This window comes from Sinocyclocheilus grahami, unplaced genomic scaffold (genome assembly GCF_001515645.1).
Source record: "Sinocyclocheilus grahami isolate Dianchi unplaced genomic scaffold, SAMN03320097.WGS_v1.1 scaffold62.1, whole genome shotgun sequence".
Lineage (NCBI taxonomy): Eukaryota > Metazoa > Chordata > Actinopteri > Cypriniformes > Cyprinidae > Sinocyclocheilus > Sinocyclocheilus grahami.
Window position 1 is genome coordinate 198,568 of NW_015505241.1, and position 11,233 is coordinate 209,800.

Consider the following 11,233-nt stretch of genomic DNA (forward strand, 5'->3'; position numbering starts at 1 on the left):
TATACGTTTTCATGACCACGTAGCACAGCATTGTGAGTGTGAGAAGAGCAATTTTAAACACTCCCATCAACATCTCAAGACAGACTAAACCAGTACAGGATGATGTACACTCATAAACATGCTACAGGTGCACACTCAGAACAAAATAAGCTCCTGAAAGATCTACAACCTTCCCAGTCGTCACAGCAGACATAACTTCACAGTGCAGCAACAATGACACCTGACGATCTCGGTTGAGAGTGGGGTAATGTTTTGAGATTGACTATTCACTCAAATACAAACAGACCGCTCACCGAAAGAGAGCTTGTTGAGTATGTTCCCATGTCCCATGGCATGCAGACCTTGACTACAGAACGGCATAGCCCTCTGGGAAAGATGACAATGTGCTGGAGGAATGCCACAATGAGCCAGCTAACCAAGTGAAAGTGCAAAGAACAACTCTCATATTCTCACAAATACAAGAACATACATACGTAATAACAAAACGGCTGAAAAATCCATCCACTCTCACAATCCATAAAATTTGATATATTCCTAAATTCCAGTTTATTTTTTTCCCAAATTCTGCATTTTATGTTTTAATTCAATTGTAATCAGTCTAATCAGTTAAATTCATAAAACTTTAACAATTTTATTCAAATGTGTACAACAACGGAGCCTTATGAAATGTTTTAATTTTTGCCGAAATTCTGTGTTTTCTCACATTTTTTCTGGATTTATGATTCAATATAATAATAATATAAATAATAATTCTCAGGCTAACTGAGACTTGTTATAGCACTTGCATATCATTGCTCTTTTGTTGATTTTGATTGCTTTTATTGTCCTCATTTGTAAGTCGCTTTGGATAAAAGCGTCTGCTAAATGACTAAATGTAAATATATATAATTATTAGTGGTAATAATTAGTAAAAGACCTAAAACACCAGCCTTTTTATTAATCTTTTAAAATGTAAATCAAATGAAAATTTAATAATCCCTTTTTGCAAACAAAGTGCTGCATGACAGGTTTGCTGCTCAAATTAAATTCTTAAAAAAATTAAGTTTTAAAAGTTGGATTATTATTATTGGTATTACTAATATATTAGTAATATATTTTTCACAATTTCTTTAAGTTCAAGTTAAACCAAACTTTTATTTTGAAAGGTTGTCATGAAACCCTAACCCTTTAAATTTCTATGTGTATATAATAATATAACAGTTTTCAAGTACTTTACATTGCGCTTTCAGCAGAGCACCAGGCATTCTCAGCTCGCTAAAAACACTTTGGTGGACACATGGCCTTGGGGCAGCTCTGGAGATGAAGTTTGTTTTCATGTCCTCATATAGTAAGATGGCAGATGCTGAAAACACAGTAAGCAATACATAGCAGATTTATTTTTGCTCTTTAATATTCACAGACCACATCACGATTTGATTACGTTTACAGCTCAACTTTTGATTTGTTCATCCAAAATTGACCAAATTCCTTGACATTCTGCATTATTCTGTAAATTCTATTTTTATGACTGGATTTATTGTATGCAAATGCAGTGTCAAGTGTCGAGCAACAGGAAGTTTTGACAGTTGAATTAATTGGACTACTGTGACATTTTACAGGGTCCTGACCCACATTGAAATCTCACTGACCTAAAATCTTGCCCCAAACTGATGTTATTGAACATAAAATATGTTTGGAATGACTGTGATTGTGTCATGTCGCAAACAAATTATTTTATACTCACAAGCCGTTTATACAATGAGAAAATTAGCCTAAAATGCAATAACAAAAGCCAGACTCTGACCTAATTTTTTCCATATCTAGTATCCCCTACTATAACACTTGTAAACAGTCTTTATATGCCATCTTTAACTGTTCAATGAGCAGGAAGGCTTTATTTGAGTGATGATCTGTGAATGACAGCCCAGTATGTCAACGACCTTGCTTACTAAAATCAATTAACTACCCCGATGCACAGCATTTCCCAAGAAGAAAGAGAATGAATCAGAGCTCAAAGGCTAAATGAGATGCGTGCCGATCACTTGCGAGAAACCTTTCGACCTGCTACGGCTAACCTGACTGTGTGTGAGAGCGCGTGATTTCTCACAAGGAAAGCAATGACGTATCGGGTGTCAAGTTGTTTTTCGTCCTACAAATCTCCATTTGAGGTGACTTTGAGGTATCCGTGGCATAAAATCATTCTCAAGCCAAGAAACAATGAGCTAAGAGTTATTCAGGTTACGTAAAGCACTCATTTACAATGCTGAAAAAGGTTTAGGTTGTAAATCAAGGCAAAGAGGTAGTTGTAAACAGAGCAGATCTTTGTGGGAATTGTTTTGTTGACTTTGTGGTCGAGTCTTTGAGTCCCTTTGGTCCCGAGGTAAAAAAAAAAAAGATGTTTGCTAAGACAAGCATTGCAGTTACTCATACTTAGGGTTGGGGATTCAAACAAACCCTTATCCCAGATGCATGACTCATTGATCATTCAAACTCAGCCATTTGTGCTATGAATGATACCTTGAATCATGCAACTTGTTGTGTTCTTATTGAGACATCACACTTGCGCTTCAAGAATGCAAATGCAACAGCTCTAGTTTGTCTGCGGTAATGTCCATACTTCAGTTGGGTCATCCTTAAGTAGAGTGGCGGGAAGCCTTTATCTCCTGCCAAGCCTGCACTGAGAACCTCAATAACATGCAGTGTGGTTTAGTACAAGGCTACTGGGAGTGAAGGGGAGGGCATGTGGATCTCAGACAGAAAAATGCATGAGGGTTTAATTGTTGTGCGACACAGAGATCATCTAAGGATAGCCAGAACACAGATTAGAGCCACTGCACAGCATTTTAGTGTATCTTGCTGGGGGTTAGAATTGATTTCAGGTAATCCGTAAAATATATTTGTTGAGTTGACCTTAATAATTTAGCCTTTGGTTTGTGGGAAATCAGTGGCATGAGTCCTTCTGGAGTCATTTACCTCTCTTGTTGAGCGTGCTGTTTATCTCTGTCACGAGGGCTTCACAAATCTGACTGTCAGCTCTTTTTAGTGTAATGCTTTAATCAGGATTGGCTCTTACATAAAAATGGCAAATGTGAAACAGGAAAACGGAAAAACAGGAAATTCAAGGTTTGAAGAAATAGCTTTCAGATGTCTTAATGAAAGACTTGAATCGTTTGCCTCAATGCACGACATCTTCAGCTCTCCGAAACGGTTTGTGGCAGGTGCATCTCATCAATTAAAATGAAGAATGACTGTGGAAACATTTCGGATTACGTATCTCTAGAACTAATTAGTGGTGCTCAGCTGCATGTGAACAAACTACTAGCCCTGAGTATTAAACTTATCACGTAACTATCCAGCACTGTTACACAACATTTTGTTCTTTTACACACGTGTAAAAGTTCACAGTTCACAGTAAAAGTGCATCTGAGATCATTTGGACTACCACTTCGGGTGTGCATTATTTTTCTAATAATTCAAAGGCCTGTCGTAAATGATTCCTTATATATGAACTGTGTGTTGAACAGAGAAGCACGAGATTTTTGTTCTTTTACACATGTGCAGATAGAAGTAAATAAAAGAAAGAAAGAAAGAAAGAAATTAAGACAGACATAAATACACCGTACTTGTGATTTAAAATATTGGAGTAGGTATTTACAAGAAAATACTATTCCAGTCTTTTTACTTAAAAATTTCACGTTACTTGTTGCTTCTTTGTAAGGATTTGTGAAATTTGCTAGCAATTTCTGAGTGGAAACTGTTTTAAGCAAATACTACAACAATTTTTTTTTATGTAAAATAAATGTATTATTATATTAATCTTTCTAAATACTCTTTTTTTTCTGGAGTGAAATATTACAACAGTGTACAATTTTGCTTAATATTTATTAGTAACAACAACAATAATAATAATTATTATTATTACTGTTATTATTGTTGTTGTTGTTATTATTATCATTATTGATATATAATCACAACATTTGGCCAAATTATACAGCCCTACAAATAACAAAAGCAAACCTGGAACTTAAAAAAATTTAACATTTTAAATTGCAACCACAATTTCTAAAAAAAAAAAAAAAAATTCCACCCAAATCATGTAGCCCTATCCAATATGCCACCATATGCTGTGATTGTAGCAAGTGCATAGCAAGTGCTTGCAGCTCCTGGGCAGCTACCTGCAATGTCCTGACATCAAGATCTGAAGCTCTTTCTAACCTCTTCAAGGTATGAAATTCAAGTTAGGTGTCTTAGGCTTAGACAAGTGCTATTGTCCCACAAACGAACATGAGGGTCACCAACGTGATATTTGATTACATCACATGTCTTCTGTGCATAGTGTGAGGCACAGCAGACGGATCGCAGAGCAGCCCACAATTAAAAAGCAACACAGTCAGTTGTGTCTGTCTCTATGACAACTATAATGTGGGTATGTGATGGATTGGTGTTGAAAGCAAGACGCTCTCCAAATCCTGCAACCCGTACTTCCCCCTTTTCCCACTGTACAACAGCGAAACCGAACTAGGCTAGAGTGACTGTCACGCTTCTTAGTGCTTTTCTTCAGCGATGGGCTAAATGGAGAGGATCACAAAGCCTAAATGTACTCACAGCGAAGTACTTTTTCCCTTCTTCATGTTGTCAGGGGCAGCAAGGCGGCGGCTACAGTGTATTCCTCCGAGCTGGAGCAGTCCTGCGGGTAAATAGAGACGGGGAGATGTTAGACGATATCACTGAAGTATATAAACTGATGATAAAAAGAGCTTTGGCCAATTGTGCACAAAACATGACATCACTTGCTATTTTCCTATGTTATATAAGTGTCATTACCAAGGCATGACAATATGTCATAGTATTGGTTGCATGTCCAGGCATCGCATTTTTGTTTTAATAAATATGGATAAACATATTGTATATGGAAAAACAAAGAAGTCGTGCTTATTTTTGGCTTGGCTTCCAAGCACTTTATTTTTGGGTTGGCTTCCATTCAGCTGGTTTCCAATGCTTTGGAGCTGTTTTAATGCATATGCTTTTAATATTTTATATAATCATGCAAATTGGAAAAGCCAGCATTCAGGCTGTTCCAATTATCAATTTAGAAGAAATTTCATATTTTAAATTCTTAACCGACATGACACTGTCATATTTAAACTGGACAAAGCCATTAAATCAAAACTTGTTGCATAAAAAGATCAACTGGTGTGGGAGTGACATTATATTTTAATAGGATCTTGGAAATAGTCAAATCCAGATGCCTCAGCTTTTTAATGAAAAAATAGCTCTTGGTTTTATAGCTTTATGAAAAGTCCCTGATTCACGATTTGTAGTGTATGATGTGGCACTCTGTTAAACAAAATCTTTGTCTACAATAAAAGCACATTTATTTTTCAACGATTTGTCACTTTTATACGTTTTATATTGTCTTATATAAACTGCTCGAAGCAACACCAGGATTATATTTCTATACAAAACCCAGTCACCATCTCTGTTCTCCATCCTGGCATAAACATCTGAATGTAAAGACATAGGCAAATCTAAAACATCAGTTCCTGCACAGATCTCGCGTGCCTGACCCCCCATGGATGGTGCAGCATGTGCTATTTCCCTTTCAATTTTTTCTCAGGTTTGGAATGAATTGTGTCGTTTGCCGGAGGAGCTGGAACGTTCCATCATTCGAAGCTTCTGTACACAATCAAAATCACTGGAAATGAACTCGGAGCAAAGTCTGTAATCATTTACCATAAAAGATCCCAATTATTCTGCGGGGAGACCGTGTCCTGCTCCGACTAGATTTTCCTGAAGACAATGTTAGTGGTGCCTGTCTGTGCAAAACTCATCATGATGCTAAGTGGTTGCTTATTGGTTGTTTACAGGTCGAAGATATTCTGGTCTCCAGATATGTCCCAGGATCACCCAGGTCTAAAGGATGTCTACCATGAATGAAATTCTTGAAAATAAAACCTCTTTAAGAAGTTCGGCATAATCTTTCACAATAATTTTTAAGAAAACAGCTTTACTGCTTTTATTAAAAACTTTGGTTTGCCAAAAAATAATGTTGCACAACACGCAGATAGAGAACACACAGGAAAACAGGAAATGGTATCAAAGAGAACTCACTATATCTCTTAAAATATCATATAATATGTTAAATCACATCACTTGCTCACCAATGGATCCTCTGCAGTGAATGGATGCCGTCAGAATAATAAGAGTCCAAACAGCTGATAAAAACATCACGATAATCCACGATTCTAGTCCATCAATTATTATTTGGACTCTCATTCTGACGGCACCCATTCACTACAGAGGATCCACTGGTGAGCAAATCCATTCCAACGAAGAAACCAATTTTTATACAGATACCGATAGCTAGGTTGGACCACACTGGCCGACACCGATTAATCAACCGATAGTTTTTAAAATGGATACTGAATGAAAACTAAAAGAATGCATTACCATTAAAAGAAAAAAAACACACACACACACACACACAGTACTGAACCATACTTTGCAAATGAACAAAAATATTAATATTAATTATTATATTGATCATTAAAAGTTAGTTTATAATTTATTAGCTAATGTTAACAAGAAGAAACTTTAAAATGTAAAAATGTATTTGTAATAGTAAATGTTGAAATAAACACATTAATCTTAATGTTACTAAAGGTTAAGTGTTACCATTTGTGACCCTGGAGCACAAAACCAGTCATAAGTAGCACAGGTATATTTGTAGCAATAGCCAACAATACATTGTATGGGTCAAAATTATCGATTTTTCTTTTATGCCAAAAATCATTAGGATATTAAGTAAAGATCATGGTTCCATGATGATATTTTGTAAATTTCCTACCATAAATATATCAAAACTTAATTTTTGATTAGTAAAATGCATTGCTAATTACTTCATTTGGGCAGCTTTAAAGGTGATTTACTCGATATTTTGATTTTTTTTTGCACCCTCAGATCTTGGCCAAATATTGTCCTATCCTAACAAACCATACATCAATGGAAAGCTTATTTATTAAGCTTTATTTATTCATTATTTATTTTAAAAAAAAGACCCTTATGACTGGTTTTGTGGTCCAGGTTTACATTTCATTTCAACAGTCATGCTAAAAGATGGCCATATTTAAAAATCTACACAAAGGCCATATCATTGAAATGACATACATATGGATATTGTATGTAGTGGTCGACCGATATTGTTTTTTTTTACAGCCAATGCAGATGCCGATATCTTGAAAAGCAGGGTGGCCGATGGCCGATATGAAGCTGATATAATTGTATTTATTTTAATTAATATTTAAGAAATTTGAAATCATTTGAAAATGGATTAAAAAATTAATTTGTAAAATAAACATACTTATACTTTAGATGAAGTATTTTTCACAAATAAATAAATATTTAATAAAAATATAATTAAAAAAAGAAGTAAAGTGTAACCAACAGGGCACTCAGTATTCTGGGAAGTTTGTGTGCATTGGGAATCATGTTTTTTCTTTCAAATAAAGCCAAGGTAACACTCATTTTACATACAGCACACAGTGAAAATGACATGAATATGACAGTGGGCAAATGCATAAAGCGCAGCATAATTTGAAATCACGAATTTAATGTTTGAAGCATTCAATTTGCACGGACCAAAAGTCATGCAGAGAACACGCGATCATGCAGGTCACATGCACACTTGACTTCACGTTTGCAAGGTTTGTGAAATTAAATTTTCATTAGCCATTCAAAGATTTGTTTAAATGATGTAAATGCGTATTTGCTGAATGCTGACGGCAAACAAGAAAGTATTATAATGTTTGCCTTTCTATTACTAATAATATAAAAGCAATCATTATAATACTTTTTGTATACATTTTAATTCCTTTGTTTACACCTCTATCGGATTATTAGACCGACTTCTATCCGTATTACGACGACGGCGAACAAAAGGGAGAATGTGAGCACTATGTGCTCAGGCACTGCCGCTCTCAGCATCTTCAAAATAAAAGTCCCGCCTCAAACGCATCAGCCAAACAGAAAAACGTATCGGCCAATGCCAATATTTGAAAAATGCCAAATATCGGTCGATATATCGGCTTTGGCGATATATTTCGGTCGACCACTAATTGTATGTATACTTTCACACTTTATTTGCTTTTATTTTAGAATACTTGGTGATTATCTCATCAAAATAGCAAAATATGGCAGTCACAAACCAGGTAAAAGCGCAGTGCTGCATCTACAGCACAGGTTTTACACACACTGGATGCCTCACGTTCAACTCGAGCGGTGATCTAAAACAGTTGATTTAATCGCCAAACTGGAAAAAGTTTACAAAACTGAACAAAGTAGCATAGATGAGTTTAAAGTTCGGTGTAAAAAATAAAAATAAAAAAAACCCCGGAGCAAGCGGAAGTTTAAACTTTACATTTAAAATAAATGTTAACTTTTTTTTGTGTGAAAATAATTTAATTAAAAGCTTTTCAAGACCACATGAAACCAATTTTAATTCTGGAGACTCTTACTATCTATGTCAATGACCCATATGACACATCCAAAGTTATTACATATTCAGCTCAGTATGTACAGTAATCACACACATACACATGCCAGTAATGAGACATGTCACTCATGACGTAATTACCAAGAAGTCAAGACTGGTCAGTAGAGTGTTGTTGACAGCACATCCAGGAAGGAGGGAGGATGTTGAGTGACTGTGACTCATCACAAACTATACGTGCTGCTGCACAAGTGTGAGTGGTCTGAATGGTGTCTATGGAATTGCACGTGGAATGAGACACGTCGTTCCCTATAGTTCAGTCTGCTATGGGATCTGCAGTCACATGATGTGACTCATTTGCATCCTGTTTCACTCAAATAGTTGCACTCGCACACTGTTCGCTGTGAGGCAGGAAGGGGAACACATCAACTTCCTCTAAACCAAAAGCTTTTTTTTTTTAATGCTTTTTAGGAATGGCTTCACGGCAAAATTGCTTTTCTCTGAAACAGAAGTTGTGATCAATTTAAATGTATAAAAAACATGCTACTACTATTCCTCATGGCTTCACATTTGAACTTGAGCTACATACATGGATGATACACTACTGGTCAAAAGTTTGGAGTAATAAAGATTTTTTAATGTTTTTAAAGACTTATGATTTTTTTTTTAAATTGTAATAATATTTAACAATATTGCTGTTTTACTGTATTTTTCATTAAATAACTGCAGCCTGGATGAGCATAAGAGATGTCTTTCAAAAACATTAAACAATCATAATTATTAACGTACATCAAATGTTGCATGTTTTCTTTTCCAAACAATCAAATGTACAATTTGTGCTTGCCAAGTGATGCTGAAAGAGAGACCAGAGCCATACACTTTTGAATCGATACAGTAAGGAACCCCCTAACAATCAGCCAGAACACCCATGCAGCACCCTAGCAACCACCCAGAAAACCTTAGCAACCACACAGCAACCATCAACAACCTAAAAGTGTGATTGCTTTTATACGGGCAAGCAAGCATTACACATTTTCTGCAAAGAATTAAAAAATCGAACTACTTTTATTGCAAAAAACGTATCCTATGTTAGTCGTTTGTTAAGCCAGTGAGGCTGAGCCAAACAGAAATCCTCCTCCTGTTTACCTGGCCTCATGGGAAGGCATCCTGGGCAAGCTGCACTTGTTCAACATGGGAATGATGCACTTCAAAACTTCCCAGCACATTTATTTCTGCAGCTTTCACAGAGCATTGCGTTAAGTTCATCTGACCGCAAGTCAGATATCATTCACTGAATGCTCTTTTTCCAAGAAAAAGAATTGAGCACAATGGATCTCCTGCTCTAGAGTTCCCAAGCAGCGGTGGCAAAACAACTGCAGACAAATGAGGAAAAGAAATCAAATCAGAAGGTGGCTCACCTAGACTTAGACTTTAAAAAAGATGGGGAGAGATCCCAGTGTGCCTTGCAAATGATTATCTGTCAGTCACAGAACTTATCTGAATGTGCAGACAACAAGTTTACTTTAAAGAGATATTTCACCCTGAAATGAAAACTGTCATTGTGTATTCATCTTCATGTTATTTCCCTTATTTTTAGTTTTTACTTCTTATAATCACATACGAATTAAAGTGGTTTTGTGTCATGCTGTCAATGGACATGCATGATTAGGGCTGCCACGATTACAAATTTTGGGCAACTTTCAACTTTAGTAGTTAACATAACATAACATAATATAATAAAATATAACATAATATAATATACAGTGGGGAAAAAAAGTATTTAGTCAGTCACCAATTGTGCAAGTTCTCCCACTTAAAAAGATGAGAGAGGCCTGTAATTTTCATCATAGGTATACCTCAACTATGAGAGACAAAATGAGAAAATTCATTTATCAAATAAATATTTGCTTATTCTGATTCTCTTCTTCATGATTCATATGGGCTATTACTTCTTAATTAGTACCTTTTGTGAATTAAGCGGATTAATTTACCAAATAAATATTAGCAAATTCTGAAGCGTTCGTTCTTGATTATTATAAAGAATACATGATCTAATAATTTTTTTTTTTAATTTACTTAATTTACCAAATAAATGCATAAGGTATCTATATAATTGTATATACACCCAATTTATACTGTTAACATTTTATATTATAAATATGTCTAAAATACAATATGGAAAATATTAGTAAAAATATTAAGTTAACTTATATTACATTATTTTTCTACTTGTTATAATATTATACTGTTATGTATTTACTTATACTCTTATTTTAATCTAATATTTTTAAATCTAATTTTAATCTTTTTATCACATTTTTATTTATATTATAATAATATTTTTATTATTTAGTTTTACACTGTTTTTCCATGAACCCCTTAGCACTCGCAGTTTACATAAAAATTGCAAGAGAGTTTGAAAACCCCTGGCATGAAGGACCTTAGTGAAACCCTCTTGTCACTAATAATAGCCATAAATAAATGTCATTACATATACATTTTACACCAAATCTACATTGTAAGAAAGTAACATGCACAACACAACTAGATTAAACTAGGTTGCGGAATGTGGTGAACGACTAGACAGCTTTATTATTGCTGTGTTCACTTTGCAGTGTAGAACATTTAGTTCATAAAGGGAACATTCTAGTTTGTTGCATCACTTGCCGTTGTCATAAAAATCAAACACAGCAACTTTATATCCCCCCCCCCCCCATCAAATAACACAAAAAACAAAACCAGAACTGACTGGAGCCGGCTTCCCTC

At 35.1% G+C, this 11,233-nt stretch overlaps 1 protein-coding gene across 1 annotated transcript in view; it reads right to left on the reverse strand.

Annotated features, from left to right (window-relative positions):
• LOC107584719 (myotubularin-related protein 13-like) overlaps positions 1 to 11,233 on the reverse strand; it is an 86,990-nt gene that overhangs the window by 45,178 nt on the left and 30,579 nt on the right. The window contains exon 14 of the mRNA XM_016271435.1: positions 4,611 to 4,666. Coding sequence (XP_016126921.1) covers positions 4,611 to 4,666 — 56 coding nt within the window. The remainder of the gene's footprint in view (positions 1 to 4,610; positions 4,667 to 11,233) is intronic.